The sequence below is a fragment of the Diaphorina citri genome, unplaced genomic scaffold (genome assembly GCF_000475195.1).
Source record: "Diaphorina citri unplaced genomic scaffold, Diaci psyllid genome assembly version 1.1 scaffold6, whole genome shotgun sequence".
NCBI classification, from domain to species: domain Eukaryota; kingdom Metazoa; phylum Arthropoda; class Insecta; order Hemiptera; family Psyllidae; genus Diaphorina; species Diaphorina citri.
The window spans coordinates 254,253-274,451 of NW_007377445.1; the positions used below are offsets into that span (position 1 = coordinate 254,253).

The following is a 20,199-nucleotide window of genomic DNA, read 5'->3' on the forward strand; positions in this document are numbered from 1 at the left end:
CGCCGATCGACGGCGTCGACTGTGTGGACACATCTTTAGGGAAAAAACAGGTTATATTCATGCGTCCAAACAACCAGATTAGAACGGAAAGCAAGACTTCTGCTAGTATTTCAAAGACATTATAAAGGGACCGCCTATCCTACCTTAACAATCTAAATCAGGGATCGCCAACCCGTCGATCGCGAGCTACTGCAACCCATAAAAAGTTGGCGACCCATGGTCTAAAGAAAGCACATTACTATAGCCATATGCATGTATTCCAGACTATAGTACAGCCTATAGCATAATGGACCCAGATATTCGACTACTATTGAACACACTGCTGCACCTCGAGAACACCTCGTGCAAACCAATGCACACCACCACTAGGCCAAGGTGGATTCCAATGCAGATGGAACACATCAAATGCATTATGACTTATGTTATGACAGAACTAGAACACGTCAAAGTAGAGCGAAGTGGATTCAAACACCCAAACTTGAAAATATAGAGAAGAAAGAAATAAATTAAAGCTAAAACACGTCAAAATAGAGCAAATGTGGAGCCAAACACCCGAACTGAGGAACATCCAGAGATAGAAAGAATCAAAAGAAATAGAAATGAAAGTAACAGCAGGACCTACGCATTTCTAGAAGCGTCCACCAAACAGGATAAGAGTTGAATGAAAGAAAGAAAGGAAACGAGACCTAAGGATTTCCATATACTATCAGAGAGTACAAGAGTCAAACGAAAGAAAGAAAACAAGAACAAGGGCTTTCTAGAAAGATCCATCAAATATACCAATACCTGGATGAAATCTAATAATTTATGTCTAGAAGAACTTGACATAATTATCTAAAATCTAGATTCTAAATCAAAAAGATTCCAGACTATTCTAGAGTTATTACACCTAGGTAATCCAAAATTCTAAAGATACACACACCTAGGGTGGGTATTCGGAAGATTATCAAATTTCTAACCTTCATTCTTCAATTTTAGTAAGGATGACCTTAATTAATTAAAAACAAGAACACAGGAACAGAATTCAATCAGTCTCTTGGCCAAGTACTCAGCACACATACCTGATGCCAAAGTCATAAAGTCACCTAATAGCCACCGCCGCGCGGCACGGAGGTAGCAATGAAAGGGATTGGTCTTAGGGCAGCTACTCACTATCAGGTAGACCTGCCAGGTGGACCTTTTCAGTCGTACCTATCAGACCAGACCAGACCAGACAGGCGGAACTCTTCAGCCGTACCTGTTAGGTCTACTTGATAGTTGATAGTGTGTGTGCTCATCAGGTATATGGTATACCTGACAGGCGGACCTTCTCAGCCGTACCTGTCAGGAGAGTCAGGTGGTAGAACATCTTAAGACTAGTTTCAAAAATGCAACATTGTAAAAAGAAAACAAAGATAGTACTTTAATATCCCTCTACACTTCTTTCATGTTGGTAACATCTCAATAGCTTCAATCAGTTTCCCAGTTTTTGTTTTCAACGTTCGTCGAAAATCACGATCCTCTTTGTCTCCCCTCAGCCACAGCCCGTACCAGAACATCTTGAGACTAATTTCAAAAATGCAACATTGTAAAAAGAAAACAAAGATAGTACTTTAATATCCCTCTACACTTCTTTCATGTTGGTAACGTCTCAATAGCTTCAATCAGTTTCCCAGTTTTTGTTTTCAACGTTCGTCGAAAATCACGATCCTCTTTGTCTCCCCTCAGCCACAACCCAATCAGAAACGGATTATAGTCCCAAGGTAAAGTTTGCACTAAATGGAGCATAATATCCATCCTCGCCAGAAATTGTTGGAATTGTTCAGTAAAAGTATTGGTGATACAGGTGTGTTTGTGCTGTATCTTGGACGACAAGTAATAACCCAAGTACAAGGCCGCAGACAGATGTGGTGACATGAAGGGATATTTCGGCCGCAGATGGCCAACATTCAGCAGTGCCTCTTGCACGACCTCGGCCAGATTTTCATAGATGTAACCCACCAGTGGGAGTTCCCTCGGTGGAATGGGCTTACGTTGCTCAACAGGCAAGAGAGACAAGGTGCAGTTAATCTCCTTGTCATAGTAGTACTCAGGCCGAAGACAAAACTGTTGCATGCAACATTCGCAACAGAAGAGGAAAATCTTCTTTCTATAAATGACGGCAAACTCTTGCAATCCTTTGTTGAGTTTGGCGATTCTATTGGGGAAACTGTTCCAGAAACACACGTTACAGTAACCTTGGGAAAGAGAAAGAGAACGGCACTTGGTTATTTTCATTTACGTCACCTGACTGGTTTTGGAAAACTAAGTTGGAAAAAATATATTTGATCTGGATCTACACTCACCCACAAAATTACTTGGACACATCGAAAAATGTCCATAACTTCGCTTCTACCTGTTCAATACGGATGATATTACTAGGGGACATCCCAAATATTGTTTTCAGTGTTTGATTCCTCATGTTTCTGAAAATTTTCATCGTCAGGTGCTTCATTTGAATTATATAGAAAAACTATTTCATTTGACAACACACTACACTTAAAACAGGGCAGCTTGCCAGCGATAAGAAAATAGAAATAGCTGATGATAGAAAAGCAGATACTAGAATACCTATTAATAGAAAGGTACACCTACAAAGCAGATAGTGAAAAACGATGTGTCTATCTTTCATATCTCACCTGACTACTGTGCAATTATGTTCAATACTATGAGCATGAGAACTTGCATTATTCCATTATCTTTATCTTTCGCGAGAACACGAGTCAAAAAGTAGGGTAGATAGACTCAACTGGGACCAAAACTTGAAAAATTGACGTTATGGAAAGTTCGGAATGACAATATAATATACCTACCTACTTGAAAAGGCCGATGAGACAATCCCAGAAGTAACAGAAAGTCAACCTTTAAGCTTTATGACTGAGTTCTGTCTATAGCTATAGAGACCATACAAGTACCTATACGTAGATGAGATGGGGGTTGAAGAACTGATGGTGACTCCTATGATGATATACTCCAAAGTGAGGTTCAAGAGAAAAATTTGGTAGCTATAGATGACTAACTTGACAAAATAACTAACCAAGCTTTTTAGAAAACACAAAAACTTCAATAGAACATGGAAAGTTCGGAATGACAATATAATATACCTACCTACTTGAAAAGGCCGATGAAACAATCCCAGAAGTAACAGAAAGTCAACCTTTAAGCTTTATGACTGAGTTCTGTCTATAGCTATAGAGACCATACAAGTACCTATACATAGATGAGATGGGGGTTGAAGAACTGATGGTGACTCCTATGATGATATACTCCGAAGTGAGCTTCAAGAGAAAAATTTGGTAGCTATAGATGACTAACTTGACAAAATAACTAACCAAGCTTTTTAGAAAACACAAAAACTTCAATAGAAAAGCATCATGGAAGATGAGCACCACAAGACAACAAAGTCCGGGGAAGAAACTGCCTTAAAATTTCGATCTTTGATTATTCATTGGACCATCCTCGTCACCAGACGGAAAAAAGTCACAATTTTCTCAATGTACCGATAGAAAGTCCTCTATTTGGTCCACTGGTCACACTATCTGACGAGCACTGCAATTATCTTGTTTCGGAATTAGACAGGAAAAACAGAAGGTAGCATCTTTAATTTTTAATGTTCTTTTCCACAATAGAGGGCGCGATGGCCTTGGCCTCAGTTTGGATGATAATGATCGTGCCTAATTGATACGGACAGCACGAGGTACGGAACATAAAGAATCTAATGGCATGGATGTAACAAGCATACTCGCATGTAACAAATAATGGATGTAGAAATGACATGGATCTAACAAGTATAATCGGATGTAACAAGTATACTCGGATGTAACAAATAATGGATGTAAAAATGACATGGATCTAACTAATATAATCGGATGTAACAAGTAATTAATGTAAAAATGACATGGATGTGACAGTAACAAAAGTTGTATAATCGGATGTAACGTAATGCTTTCGAAAATTAAAAGAAATAAAACACATAGAACATGAGCATTTAAAAGCCCCACATGGATGTAACAAGCATACTCGGATGTAACAAATAATGGATGTAGAAATGACATGGATGTAACAATAACAAAAGTTGTATAATCGGATATAACGTAATGCTTTCGAAAATTAAAAGAAATAAAACACATAGAACATGAGCATTTAAAAGCCCCCTGTCACAGGTAATAATGTCAATCCTAACAAGTATAATCGGGTGTAACAAATAATGGATGTAAAAATGACATGGATGTAACAATAACAAAAGTTGTATAATCGGATGTAACGTAATGCTTTCGAAAATTAAAAGAAATAAAACACATAGAACATGAGCATTTAAAAGCCCCCTGTCACAGGTAATAATGTCAATCAATCAATGGACATTGAAAAAGCCGTAAACAACATCAGAATGAAGAACCCTATGTTAGAGAAGCTTTGAAGACTCTAGAAAACATGAGAAAGCCAAGGTTAAAAGACAGTTAGCTAAAGAGATGAAACTAATGAATATCCAAGAGAACAAAGTTGAAGAAATTAAAGAATTAGGGGTGATTCCACAAAGCTAATGAGTTGATTTCTTTTCTAGTATCTGATTGACTTGATTTTAACTACCAATATGTATAAAATAGCCGTAAACAACATCAGAATAAAGAACCCTATGTTAGAGAAGCTTTGAAGACTCCAGAAAACATGAGAAAGCCAAGGTTAAAAGACAGTTAGCTAAAGAGATGAAACTAATAAATATCAGATAACAAAGTTGAAGAAATTAAAGAATTAGGGGTGATTCCATAAAGCTAATGAGTTTTCTTTTCTAGTATCTGATTCTGATTGACTTGATTTTAACTACCAATATGTATAAAATATCAGCTCCCTGGAGTAGAGCTCAGTTTACATTTAACGCTCAAACAAAAATATGTATAAAATATCAGCTCCCTGGAGTAGAGCTCAGTTTACATTTAACGCTCAAACAAAATCCAAGTATTACAGCACTGGACATTAAAACAGACAAACAGTGGCTGTTGAGCAAGGCTAGATATGGATTACAATGGTTTGACTTGTGGTTCCTGGTATAACTCGGACCCCAGGTATTCCCATGTTGTTTTCCATTTAAAATTTCAAGAAAAAGTGAAACAGACAAACAGTGGCTGTTGAGCAAGGCTAGATATGAATTACAATGGTTTGACTTGTGGTTCCTGGTATAACTCGGACCCCAGGTATTCCCATGTTGTTTTCCATTTAAAATTTCAAGAAAAAGTTTGTGGTGTCCCTGTTTAACTTTGGTGCTCGATAAAAACAACAAAAATTCGTACCAGAACTAAAAAACATGACTTTATCAAGCACTTTTTGGAAGTTCTTTGTGAAATAAGGTTGGTGTTCACCCTGGGTTCTTTTTTCATTGATTCACAAGTTTTCATTCAGCAAAATTGAGTTCAAGTTTAGGACCGTTTAGCACAAGAACCACATCCCGCAGTAAGGTGGTTTCTCCCTAGAAATGGTCGACAGATAAGAAACTGTCAAAATAGCATTAAAAAACAAAAACACAACTTGAAAATAAAGTCAATATTGTACTCGAGATAAATGGCACATTGAAGTCCTCTAGAACAAAACAATGGAAATTATCCCAGGTTCAAACACTTAGCCAGCATCCCAGATTATCAGGTAGCTTATACCTATTAGGCGTCAACTGATAAATTAAATAGAAAGTAAAAAAAAAAAAAAACATGACTTTATCAAGCACTTTTTGGAAGTTCTTTGCTGAATAAGGTTGGTGTTCACCCTAGGTTCTTTTTTACTTTCTATTACTACAGTATAGCGGAGCTATACTAGTAATGAAAGTATTGCAATCGGTCCAAATTTTCAAAATCGGGAAATGGTTGGAAATATCCGTTTTGGGATCCCCTGATGTCAAAAAAGTGATTTTTAGCCCACTGGACATTCGTGATCTCATCATAGGCAATTACACTGGTACCTCTTGGATAATAACTTTGTTTTGAGTGATGCGATGAGGAAAACATACCTCTTGTTTACTTGCATCGTGTTCACTGATATCTGTGAAAATTTTAACGAGGCAGAGGAAACTAAAGTAATATACCTACCAATGGAATGAGTTTGAGAGGGCCTCACTTTAAGGAAATAATAGGTACCTAATTTCCTAATTATAATATCAGGTATGTACATAGTATAAACTGAAGTGTTGTTTCTAATCATGCCCTGGGTATGGGTACCAATAAATACATAGATACCTCAATAGTTTAACAATAATTTATTTATTAGAGTGTAGAACAATAATTATGGTAGGTTCAGATGGGATTCAACAAAATAGCTGATCTCCTGGCATCACAATCACATACGAGACCCATCTAGTACTCCACACAATTAGTTTATTAGTGTCTATGATATCAGGTACCAATATTACACTATTAATATCGATGTAGCTCTTAATAATTGATTTTTACTTTCCTCATCATTATTCTACTTCCTAAATTATTCAACAAGGCGGCCCAAGGCTGCAAGTCCCGGGGGCCCTATGAAAATTTTCACGAGGCAGAGGAAACTAAAGTAATATAAGTACCAATGAGATGAATTCGAGAGGGCCTCACTTTAAGGAAATAATAGGTACCTAATTTCCTAATTATAATATCAGGTATGTACATAGTATAAACTGAGGTGCTGTTTCTAATCATGCCCTGGGTATGGGTACCAATAAATACATAGATACCTCAATAGTTTAACAATAATTTATTTATTAGAGTGTAGAACAATAATTATGGTAGGTTCAGATGGGATTCAACAAAATAGCTGATCTCCTGGCATCACAATCACATACGAGACCCATCTAGTACTCCACACGATTAGTTTATTAGTGTCTATGATATCAGGTACCAATACTACACTATTAATATCGATGTAGCTCCTAATAATTGATTTTTACTTTCCTCATCATTATTCTACTTCCTAAATTATTCAACAAGGCGGCCCAAGGCTGCAAGTCCCGGGGGCCCTTCATCACAATCACATACGAGACCCATCTAGTACTCCACACGATTAGTTTATTAGTGTCTATGATATCAGGTACCAATACTACACTATTAATATCGATGTAGCTCTTAATAATTGATTTTTACTTTCCTCATCATTATTCTACTTCCTAAATTATTCAACAAGGCGGCCCAAGGCTGCAAGTCCCGGGGGCCCTTGGGAAAATTATATGCAGGTGGTTTTTGAGACATTTTCTTCTGAATTAGCTGAATTGTCTTTGGACGAAATATCAGTGAGTCTTAAGCTCATGATTTTGGTAGGATCTGAGATCGGTGGCTCTGTTCAACATAAGCAAATACTTGTTCCTGGAAAATTATGAACAAAATGTACAATTAAAATATTCTAATAACAAAAGATTCGAGGAATTCTTGATTTTGACATTTTATTGCCGTCTTTGGACTCAGTTCTCAGAAGTGTGATATCCCCAGGGAAAGATCATCCCCTCTAGGCTGTTCAATGTTCATCATTGTTTTCAATCATATGTGCTACTTTTTGTTGGCAAAAATGTTCATTAAGTTCCATTTTTATGGCCTTTCTTCGTTCAAGACCTTTCAGTAAGAATTCTGCTATCCTGAAAAATCTTGTTTTTCGTCCTCTAGTGAGTCATCATTGTGCTCATTTTTGATAAATTGCTTGAGAATATGTCCAGGTACCCTTTTAGGTGTTCTGATTTAAATCTGGATGTTGTGGAGGTAACCCAAGCCGTGTTTTCAATTGATGAGGGTAACCTATCCGTATTGAACAGGTAGAGCGAAGTTATGGACATTTTTCGAAGTGTCCAAGTAATTTTGTGGGTGAGTGTATTATTTAATATTGTACGACCGCATTAAACAGTAGACAGTAACAAGTAAAATAACAAAATTATGCCGATTTGTATGAAGTTACCTTTATTTTCTGCTATGTTCATAAGCATTTCCTTGTATTTATTCTGTTTCAGAGCTATTTTTCTTGGTCGTTCAAGAAAAATATTGGGATCCAAGTTACAAAAGAATTGGTCAGGATCATTCAAAAACGGTAGGTAATGTTGTGGACACAACCAGAAAAAGTGGTTTTTGTACTGTACAGAATTGGCACGATCCAAAGCCTTACTGACAAATTGCCTCTTTTCCACCATACAACCCACACAGCTATTTTGAATCAGGCAGTGCAACCGAGAGTCATATTCATAGGGGGTAATACACATGTGTTTGAGTGTGGCTGGAGCATTTATCAAGTTTTTCATCTTGGCATAATTTCCATTGATTGCAGTGAATATTTTGTTGATTTCGGTCACGATTATGTCAATATTAAGTTTAATAGTAATCGTTTCAACAGTTAAAACGTTGTCCCAATATTCACGTACTTTCTCGACAATCGTCTCCAGTTTCGACGGAAAACGACTAGTATTCAGTTTGAAGTTTATGAACTGTGAAGAATATTTCAAAGGCATTCTTTCAGGGATGGAACTTTCTTTGAGATGAGAGAAAATGTGTTCCTTTTGAACATTTAACTCAATAACAAGGTGAGGTATAATATTGAGTTTGGTTAACTCCAGGATGAGGTTTTCGTTAGCAATCACACCATCCAGCACATAGCCCATGACAGGTGCTTTTCCCACATGTACAAGAACTTCGATACATCTCGCAACTAAAATATCTGGTATAGAGCAGCCTTTGGTCAGACAAATTTCAATATGATCCGCTAACAGTGTCCAACTGAGATTTTTCTTAACATAACGTACAGCTGCACCAATTGTAATTACTTCCAAGTCATAATATTCAGCGAGTGTTTTGGCTAATGTTGACTTTCCACTTTTAACAGCTCCTACAATAGCTATTTTCACTGGACAAGAGAATGCATCTACTGTGCTATTGAATTTGACATATTCCAGAACATTTTTCTTGAACTTGTTTCGATTGCTTTCACCATGGATGAAGTAAATATATTTTCTATGAATCAACGTATAGATTTCATTCCGTTTAAGTCGTTTCTCATATGGCTGTATTGTATTTTTGGTATCATGCAATTCAACGGGACATAAACGACCGTATTTACTTAAATAAAAATATCCGATTTCAAGTAACTTTTCTGCAGTTTTTCGGTCAACCTCATAAAGTCTTTCCAATACATGTGGATCTTTCATACGTAATCGTTCCTTCAAATGAAACTCGCATTTAGCGACATCGTGTTCAGATGGTATTGACGAGATCCAAGGTATATCCAATTTTTTAGCAACGCGTTTAATTTTTGAAATTTCGAGTAGTTCTGTTTCGTGAGTAGACATAATATCTTCATCAGGAATGTTTACTTTTTGATTTAACGATTTCATTTTATAAATTGGTTTTGGAACTATCTGACAAACAATCTTGTGTACTTGTTTTACAACGTTCAGATCTATTTCTTCTGGTTCTAGTCCATAGCGAATAGCAATGTCCTTAATACTAGAACTGTGTTGTAGAGGATTAGTTACCTTTTTAATCTGGCTGAAGTTTGGCTCTATATCGTATATGTCTTCCACTGTATCGAACAGACTGTTCGCATCTACTTCTGCCAGTTCAAAATTCTCCATACCATGAGCCGTGTATTTTTCCATTAACTCTTCCAAAAGGCGATCATTACCTCTAGCAAACTCAATTTCAGCTTCAATTCTCTCGAGTATATCATGACTACTCGAATCCATAGGTTTCCCATCTTTCAAAGCTATTTCTCGTGACCATACAATACCCAGTAAATAATGAAAAACTCTTTTCCTTGCTTCATCGTATTTTAGTTTTATGTCTTGGTCATGTAAAATTATTTCCATTTTTATGGCGCCTTTATGAGCCGTCCAATTCTGTTTGACTCGATCTAGAACTCTTTCATTAATTTCATCTTCTGGAATCTTTAACTCTATGAAAACATCTGGTAAGAACATATTTGAAACAAGATACTTAAAGTCAGTTAGAGTATGAGGAAATCTATAATATAGAAAACCATCTGTACATGGATGCTGAAACGTCCAGTATCTATCCACCAAAATGGACTGTTGCTCTTTTTCGAGAAGAGGTTCACAACTATTAAAGTATTCACGTAACATCTGCAGGTCACCCAAAATAGCTTTGTCTTTGAACGCCAAATCGAACTTTGTTGTAGGATCCTCGTACAATACACCAATTGGTAAAATACCCGGAGGTACAATATCTCTTTCGAAAACAAAATAGTCACCCAAAATGGCTTTGTCTTTGAATGCCAAATCGAACTTTGTTGTAGGATCCTCGTACAATACACCAATTGGTAAAATACCCGGAGGTACAATATCTCTTTCGAAAACAAAATTGAAATTTATCAACGGAAGATCCAATAGAGATGCTAACTTTTTGCAAAAAAATTCTCCCGATCCACAAATAGTGGTGAGAGCACATACTTTTAAAGGCCCAAAAGCTTTTTGATTGAGTGGTTCTATGAAATTAACGTAGAGATTTGGATTCAGTTTAAACTTTTCTTTGTTTTTCTCAGATTTGAAGTGGTACATTTTATTCTTGTATTGGACAACATGTTTTGAGTTCCCTTTGGTAAGCTGTTTGTGTTCTTTTAAAGCAACTGGACAGTAAAATACGGTGTCTCCCAAATCATTAAAAATGAACCACTGTTGATCAATAGATTCATCACTATCGTCATTTGAATCCTTGGTCTCTTCATCCTCTTTTTGTGACATGCTCCTGTCCACTACAGGGTAAGAATATTTAGAAATAAGATGGCTTTCGATTTGACTAATAATATCTGTTGATTGAACAACATCAACCTCTGTAATAACGTCACTGTTGTTGGGTAAAACGGTTGATTTAACATCAGTCCAATTTAAAAGTATGCGATCATTCGTTTCATATTGATCTGAGTTATCAGATACTGGAATGATTTCGACATGGGACTTGAAGGTTATTCGTTTAGGAGGTTTTTCTTTTACAGGTTCTTCATTTTCCAGTTCATTTTCACCATGTTGCTCTTGTGTTTGTTCTTCAAAACTAAAGGCACTCGGAGCTTGTAGAATACTAAGTTCATCTCTCTGGCCTACGAAGTTAAAATACTTTTCTTGAATGGAAGAAAGTTCTTTTCTATTCGGACCAAGGTTTTTCTTTCTTTTGTGTATCACTGAATTGTCGTCTATGGTTTTAATATTTATGTTGGATAGTTGTGTGTTTGATTCCTCATGTTTCTGAAAATTTTCATCGTCAGGTGCTTCATTTGAATTATATAGAAAAACTATTTCATTTGACAACACACCATTATCTTTAAGAACCGTCCATAGGTTTGTTTCAATGGGAAGACCAACCAACACCCATCCTCTGTATGGGGGTAGTTCATCATTGACGAAATTTTGCTCATATAAATATTTTTGATCTTGATCAATATTGTCAATTCTGACTATTGCATCTTTTATGTCCTCAAGAGACAAACGTGGGTCAAATTCATAGGAAAATGATCGTTCGACTAATTCGTCTAAACTTTGTTCACATTCTCTTTCAACAATTTCCTCAAAATTATCAGGAACGTACTCATCAAGCAAAGTGTAATTTTCACGAATTCTTTTACAGAGTTCTGAATTATTTAATATGTTCAACATTGACTGAGTTGGTCCATGATTTCGATGATCTGAAAAAATTGGCTCCTCTCCCTCTTCTTGCTGTTCTTCTTCTTCTAGAGACATTGTGGCACTCAGACTAAACTTTGAATTTATCAGAGCAAAAACTTTATTTTTCCAATCAAGAATTTTCTGTTCCATCATATTTTTCTTGATTATTTCTAACACTTTTGATTCGTTTGCTCTATTTTTAGCGTACATTTTAAAACGTTCCAAAGTTCTATTTCTTTTGATATCGACAAACTTCTTGAGTAATTTGTTAAAGTCAACGTATTTCAAATGAAACTTTGTGCACATATTGCGAGCAATATCTGTTATATTGGTTCCAACAAAACCACAAATCATAAATTTGAAGATTGGCTTTGGGTTCGGTTCTTTGATAAAGACTTTTGGGTGTAAAATAAATTGTTCTAGACAGATTTTTGACTCCAAAAAGTATACTTTGTCCAAATAGGTTGCTGCAAAGTTTGATTTTCCATTAGCAGGAGTCCCATAAAACAAAGACACAGGACATTTTGTACCAAATTCAGACAGTTTCCATTTAAATGAACGAATATTGTTTATAGCGCAGACTTTCTTAAACATTTCTTCTTCTCTAGAGTCCTCTTCTCCTAAATCTTCCTCTTCTTCAGATTCTTCTGTTTCTTCAGCAGTTTGCTCCTCTTTATTTAAAGCATTTGGATTCAAGGGGTAAGCCATGCAAGGTTTTCTCACACATATTTTATTCAACCACTTCTGTAAGATCGTGAAATTTTGTCGGGTTGGGAATCTAGCATCCAACTTGATATAGTACTGGGGATCATGACTAAGAACATACTCATTAATCAAAGGTAAAATGATATCGTGGTAGTACTTAATCGTTTTTAGACCAACATTTGTTATTAAATTTTGTGCTTTGACAGATTTGAAAGTAGAATTTAGATGTTGAGAAGCATCTTCGAAATCTTCAAGTATAAAGTTCAAGACATACTCGTCTGGCAAGTTGGGATATTTAGGATTAATGTCATGTGTCTCCTGAGAATAATGCTTTTCCTTTTCTCCTTGCGTATCTTGTTCTTCAATCTCTTCACCTTCTTCTTCCTCTTCTTCTTCTTCCAGCTTAGCATCCTCATTTACATTTGCTTCTTTTGGGGGTTCAGCTTGCAGAATCTCATAGATTTTGACAATTCTCGAAATGCCCAAATTGTGTTCATAACCTTAAAAATAAGAGATATATTAAATTAATAACTTTTTACAAATGGATGACATAGTCCTAAATCTGTACCACTTTAAGTAGGTGTTGTAAGAGTAATCAATAAGTAGTCAGTCAGCCTATAGATAGGATGACGGACTCCTAGTAGAGTTATTATTATTATTTTATTGTTATTATTAACATTTATTTAAGTGTGCTAACATAATTATAAAATCTAGGCGCACGGCAGTGCCCGTGCGCCAGGCCAAGTTCCGGCCTGAGCACGCCAGTGTGTATACACGAAACATTTCGACGCATTTTTACCCCTGTCATAACTCCGTCAATTTTCAATGTAATCTCACGAAATTTGGACCATATGTTAAGTTATACATGCTTATTATGCCTGCAAATCCGAAGTTCTAGCTTTAACTGAAGGGGTAGAAAGAACGGCTTGAAAATCGCTTATTTTACGACTGATTGACTCATCAAAATTATGAGGCACTTCCCGATGTCGTGGAAACTTGAAATTTGGCAGGATGGTAGGTCTTGATGAGTAAGTAAGGGGAAATTGTCATAACTCCGTCAATTTTCAATGTACTGTCACGAAATTTGGACATATGTTAAGTTATACATGCTTATTATGCCTGCAAATGCAAAGTTCTAGCTTTAACTGAAGGGGTAAAAAGAACGGCTTGAAAATCGCTTGTTTTACGACTGATTCACTCATCAAAATTATGAGGCACTTCCCGATGTCGTGGAAACTTGAAATTTGGCAGGATGGTAGGTCTTGATGAGTAAGTAACAGTTGGACCAAATATTCACTCTACAGAACAAACCCAATATTATCGTTTATTTGTTTTGTCCTGACCCGTGTTTGATTCGGTTAAGATCACTAACTAACACTGACTCCAACACAGGTAAACTTTGTGAAGACAAAGTATTCTAATCAATTTCCCTACATAATGCTACTTGACATAGTATCCCGTTTATAAAACGCAGGTAAACTTAATTATGTTTGAACTTTTTGGGGACTACATACATACGTAACTTGCAGACGACCTTAGGGACCAGAACGTAACTGAAGTAGAGGGACCGGAACATTAAGAGCTATTACTTTTAAATGTGAACTTATACATACCTATTACATATCTCATTCTGTTGAGAAGTTCATGTGTACGACTTGCAGATCGGCAAAATTTGCACTGGGCTCCGCCCAAAGGCGGAATTAACCGCTTTTGGCGGTTTTCACTAAACGGTTAGAGATATTGAAAAAGTTATGAGAGTAGACCCCCAAAAACCATACCTAAAACCCCCATAATGTATTTTTATGAACATCGGAACAACGGTTAGCGGTGTTTTACCGTATTTTTTACAGTTAACGGTATTTCGACCGCTTTTTTACTGACTACAGGCTAACTAAGGTATCAAAAAAGATATTTCACCAACAACACCAACACCAAAAACAACAACAACAACTCATGGAAAGCTTGCAAATAGCAAGGTAATAAGGAGATCTTTACCTAATAATCATTTGTAAATACACACTTAGAAAAAAGGAGTGAGATCCCCCACAAAAACACAAATGTGAAAAAAAGGCAAAGTTCCTATCCAAAAATGTTGGCCTATAAAAGTGGTGAGATCAGAAAATTCAGGCCAAGTCTGCATTCACAGTTTTTCGTGTCTGCTGAAAACGCTGGATCTCAATAAAATTCCTTCAACCTTCTCCCAATTTCAACTTGGCAATGTTTTTCCTTCTCACATTAATAATTACCTACCTATTATTAACATGAAAATAAATCAGAAAATTCAGGCCAAGTCTGCATTCACAGTTTTTCGTGTCTGCTGAAAACGCTGGATCTCAATTCCTTCAACCTTCTCCCAATTTCAACTTGGCAATGTTTTTCCTTCTCACATTAATAATTACCTACCTATTATTAACATGAAAATAAAAAGAAAACATGGGTGAGATTAGTGTGACCTATGCGGAGGCGAGTGAGGGTGACTTGGTCGCGCCGAGAGAAAGTTTGAGGAGGGTGCCAGGGTTTATTTGCTTCTTTAATTAGTCGAAGTTTGTTACCTATTAGGTATAGTAGAGTTATAATTTTCCCAGTAGTTATAATTTTGATGAATTCAAAGTGTGTTCATCTCGTTATTTTAGAAATCAATAATTGATCGGCATTAATGTAGTATTTCAATCTGTTTCATGTTCTTAATCAATAATTGATCGGCATTAATGTAGTATTTCAATCTGTTTCATGTTCTTAAGTTCCCTAAGTTGTATGCTGACCTACAATGACCTTGTATCACCCAATGGTATCTGATTCTCTACAGGTATTTCAACTGAGGAAAGGGAACTATTACTTTGCTCGAGTTAAGTTTGTTACCTATTAGGTATTAGGTATAGTAGAGTTATAATTTTCCTAGTAGTTATAATTTTGATGAATTCAAAGTGTGTTCATCTCGTTATTTTAGAAATCTAGAATTGATCGGCATTAATGTAGTATTTCAATCTGTTTGATGTTCTTAAGTTCGCTAAGTTGTATGCAGACCTACAATGACCTTGTATCACCCAATGGTATCTGATTCTCTACAGGTATTTCAACTGAGGAAAGGGAACTATTACTTTGCTCGACTTGCCACATGTGTAGTTTTGAATGCAACAAACTGCAAGCCGTACACATGAACTTCTCAACAGAATGAGATATTTAATAGGTGTGTATAAGTTCACATTTAAAAGTAATAGCTCTTAATGTTCCGGTCCCTCTACTTCAGTTACGTTCTGGTCCCTAAGGTCGTCTGCAAGTTACGTATGTATGTAGTCGTTGCCACATGTGTAGTTTTGAATGCAACAAACTGCAAGTCGTACACATGAACTTCTCAACAGAATGAGATATGTAATAGGTATGTATAAGTTCACATTTTAAAGTAATAGCTCTTAATGTTCCGGTCCCTCTACTTCAGTTACGTTCTGGTCCCTAAGGTCGTCTGCAAGTTACGTATGTATGTAGTCAAAAGTAATAGCTCTTAATGTTCCGGTCCCTCTACTTCAGTTACGCTCTGGTTTAGGGACCAGTCGTCTGGAAGTTACGTATGTATGTAGTCCCCAAAAAGTTCAAACATAATTAAGTTTACCTGCGTTTTATAAACGGGATACTATGTCAAGTAGCATTATGTAGGGAAATTGATTAGAATACTTTGTCTTCACAAAGTTTACCTGTGTTGGAGTCAGTGTTAGTTAGTGATCTTAACCGAATCAAACACGTATGTAGTCCCCAAAAAGTTCAAACATGATTAAGTTTACCTGCGTTTTATAAACGGGATACTATGTCAAGTAGCATTATATAGGGAAATTGATTAGAATACTTTGTCTTCACAAAGTTTACCTGTGTTGGAGTCAGTGTTAGTTAGTGATCTTAACCGAATCAAACACGGGTCAGGACAAAACAAATAAACGATAATATTGGGTTTGTTCTGTAGAGTGAATATTTGGTCCAACTGCTCATCCGGACTAATCACATCAGTATCCTCCTTGAGTTCTTTATTTCCAATCTGGAACGTAGGGATTCCGCTCAGAATGTATCCATTGTTTTTAACTTCACTCGATGATTTGATCTCTTGCATGATCAACTTGAACAATACAGTCGACCGGACTAATCACATCAGTATCCTCCTTGAGTTCTTTATTTCCAATCTGGAATATAGGGATTCCGCTCAGAATGTATCCATTGTTTTTAACTTCACTCGATGATTTGATCTCTTGCATGATCAACTTGAACAATACAGTCGGACTTATACATTTGCCTTTCTTGAGTTCGTTGGACAGTTCTTGTGTTTCATTGGACAGTTCTTTTACGAGGACAGTTTTCGGATCGAGTACAACTAAGCCATAGTCATCGTGCAGTTTTTGTACTAGTTTTGAGCAGTCAATCCCTGTGGAATGGACAAGTAGATTGTTAGTTCTTAGGATGCCTTTCTTCTACCGAAACGAGAGCGACATAAAAACATTTATCAACCAAATTGATGTCAAAAGCGACAGTAAATACTATCATCAACCAAACTGCTGTCTTTTGGAGATGTGCTCACCTGGTTTATTAAAGATAATGAAGTTCTTCGGGGACTTCTCTAGGAATGTCATATCAGCATACTCCAAATTGTATTCATCCTTGAATTTGTCATTCCTTTTAGATTCAAATGGTCTATGCATCAGTTTATTCTCAACGGAGTCAGGTTTGCAAAGATATTCAAGCTCCTTTTGAATGAAGGCTAGATCAAAATGAGCATTCAAGTTACGAATCTTCTGGTGAAATGTAAATACAGAATCTTTTGAGCTATCAGCTTTAGGTTTCGTCTCAGATGAAGAGTCTTGTGATTCGGATTCAACAGGAATAGATAACGATATGGGATAAATTCAGAATCTTTTGAGCTATCAGCTTTAGGTTTCGTCTCAGATGAAGATTCTTGTGATTCGGATTCAACAGGAATAGATAACGATATGGGAACATCAGATACATTCTCGCTGAGAGCTTCATGTATTAAACTTCTTAGTGAGCTACACAAGTCAGTCAGATCACTTCCTTCTTCGGAGGGAATGTTCGAGTCCAAATGGTCTAGAATCGCATTTTGTAACTGCTGACTTAAAGCATCACTGATTTCGGACAAGTGTAAATTGTCAGATATGATATCGAGTAGGAATTTGTCCCAGTGGACAGAATCGACGGTAGATAGTGGTATGGGTTCGTTTTCATTTTCACTGAGCTTGTGTGTGAGCAGGCTTCCTAAATCTTCAACGAGTTTGCTGATCTTTAAAATCAAACAAAATATGGGAGTGTATGTATTAACCTGATCATAAAAAACAACAATTACCTATTGAACAACATCAATAAAATTGTAACCTAAACCAACAGTACTAACACACAAAAGGCTGAGCTAAAATAGTAACAAAAGTTTCAGTCTGAAAATCGCAGCAGATGCTGTCCTTTGGACCTTACAAAAATCAAAAGCCAAAACTAACAACAAATGAAACACCTATGAATAAAACACACCTGTGAATTTGCTCGCGACGGAGTTCTAGGTTTCGTCTGGGTCAGCTGTTTCAAATGGTCGAACGTCGTTCCATCTTCAGTTTGGGCGTACAGAAGTGACGGGAAGGTCAAAAATTCGCTTAACGGCAAAAATCGCAAATCTCATAAAGTACAAATAATGCATGTATGTAGGTGATTATTTTGGAAAAATTGCTAGAACCAATGAATACCCTCGAAAATGTGGGGGCTGTGGGTTCTCAATTCTAATGGATACTTCTTCGCGATTCTGCTCCACATGTATACGAAATGGGACTAACTTTTGGGATCATTTTTCAGTATACGAGTAATGCCGGCCACTCACGCTCAGACTGCCTGACAGACCGTCGCGGGTCGGAACGTGTGTGGCGGAAAAGCTTCAAACCGTCTGACAATACAAGCTTTTTCCGCCACACTCGTTCCGAAGGTCTCAGACTGTCTGAGCGTGAATGGATAAGGTACTTTTTGGACACCTTATCGTCATTGTTATAGATTGGTAAGTAGGTAAAATGTATTTACCTGATCATAAAAAAACAACAATTACCTATTGAACAACATCAATAAAATTATAACCTAAACCAACAGTAGGTACTAACACACAAAAGGCTGAGCTAAAATAGCAACAAAAGTTTCAGTCTGAAAATCGCAGCAGATGCTGTCCTTTGGACCTTACAAAAATCAAAAGCCAAAACTAACAGCAAATGAAACACCTATAAATAAAACACACCTGTGAATTTGCTCGCAACGGAGTTCTAGGTTTCGTCTGGGTCAGCTGTTTCAAATGGTCGAACGTCGTTCCATCTTCAGTTTGGGCGTACAGAAGTGACGGGAACTGTCTAAACGGAACTGGTTCATCGTGATGAAACTTTTTTTCTTCTCTCAGCAGAGTGCGGGCCAGTCTATCTTCTTCCGTCTCGGGACGAAGGCGGGGTCCCTGTTCGCTTTTTTCCGATCCCAAGGAGTGAAGCGATTCGATATCGCCTAAGTCTAGAAGAATCGTCTCGTCCATTGTAATATCGTCAGTGGAAGGGGTACTCGATTCGCAAGATGTCCATGACAAAAGAACGTTTACTTCAAAAGTGTTTCTTATTATTTGGAAATGAAAACTGTCCTCGTGAAAATATTCTCAGAGAAAATGAATTAGCTGGAAAATTATTATAACGTAATCCCAGCATTCCCAGCTTCACACCCTAGACAGATTGGAAGGTGGGGCGACTCCCTTGTTAGTGCTTGTTAGATCGATTACCACCCGGGGCGAACTTTATCCTAAAGGGACAAGGTTCGTCCTCGGAACGGCTAGCTATCTCCTATCCTGTCCTTCTCAACACCCTAGACAGATTGGAAGGCGGGGCGACTCCCTTGTTAGTGCTTGGTCGCAAGATCGATTACCACCCGGGGCGAACTTTATCCTAAAGGGACAAGGTTCGTCCTCGGAACGGCTAGCTATCTCCTATCCTGTCCTTCTCTCTTCAAGGGACGATAAGACCCTATAATCCCTATATCAAGCCTCACCAATCAATTTCTTTGAAAATATGAACCGTGCTGAAATTCCTTGCACTTGATCCCAAGGGCAAGGAAAACCTAGACCCTTGATAAGTAGTGTGCCTGAACGCATGTGATGTGGTCCAATCTAATCAAAACGGGATTTTTGCAACGGGGGAAAAATTAGGAAAACTACACTTACCACTCCCGGTATGGCAGCACTGACGAACAGAGCCAACGTATCCGGCCACGGCAGAAGCCGGTACTGTTCCCACCATCGCTTCACAACCAGGGATACGTAAAAGCCCAGCACGAACGACATGGGACTTGACAAGTAGTGTGCCTGAAGGTATGTGATGTGGTCCAATCCAATCAAAACGGTTTTTTTTTCGTAATTTTGCAACAGGGGAAAAATTAGGAAAACTACACTTACCACTCCCGGTATGGCAGCACTGACGAACAGAGCCAGCGTATCCGGCCACGGCAGAAGCCGGTACTGTTCCCACCATCGCTTCACAACCAGGGATACGTAAAAGCCCAGCACGAACGACATGGGAATCACTTCAGTCTTTTTGGCACAGTATTTCTGCAGTCTTTCAAACAACCTGGGGACACGAAGGGTGAGTGGGAGTTATTTAAGGGTTTACCCAAGGATGAATACTGCTGTGAACTTGTAAGGTTTTCTAAAGTGGAATGAATATTTAATAGGAATGCATTTGATTCAGACTTTCATGAGTCTCTCTCTCTGCAAGATTGATACTAATATGCATGATTTGTTTGATTGTTTGTTTGTTTATTTGTTTGATTGATAAAATTAAAATGATTAACGTCACCGTATATCTGCTAAGATCTTTAAGTCT

At 37.3% G+C, this 20,199-nt stretch overlaps 1 protein-coding gene across 1 annotated transcript; it reads right to left on the reverse strand.

Annotated features, from left to right (window-relative positions):
• Nucleotides 1-1,551: 1,551 nt before the first annotated feature.
• On the reverse strand, nucleotides 1,552-19,082 carry LOC103524545 (adenylate kinase 9-like). Its single transcript, XM_026819860.1, has 7 exons — nucleotides 18,585-19,082; nucleotides 17,203-17,600; nucleotides 16,884-17,107; nucleotides 16,420-16,730; nucleotides 16,184-16,349; nucleotides 7,918-12,825; nucleotides 1,552-2,216 (listed from the first exon to the last, which is right to left on the reverse strand). Exons 1-7 carry the CDS (start codon nucleotides 18,864-18,866, stop codon nucleotides 1,615-1,617), a joined length of 6,891 nt encoding a protein of 2,296 aa, XP_026675661.1. The 5' UTR covers nucleotides 18,867-19,082; the 3' UTR covers nucleotides 1,552-1,614.
• Between the last annotated feature and the right edge of the window lie 1,117 nt (nucleotides 19,083-20,199).

Excerpts from the sequence above, each read along its gene's own strand:
- LOC103524545 (XM_026819860.1), bottom strand. The coding sequence starts at position 18,866 with ATGGACGAGACGATTCTTCTAGACTTAGGCGATATCGAATCGCTTCAC. Across the intron at positions 17,601-18,584 it reads CGTTGCGAGCAAATTCACAG|ATCAGCAAACTCGTTGAAGA; the intron begins GTGTGTTTTATT and ends TTGATTTTAAAG. Across the intron at positions 2,217-7,917 it reads GAACATAGCAGAAAATAAAG|GTTACTGTAACGTGTGTTTC; the intron begins GTAACTTCATAC and ends CTCTTTCCCAAG.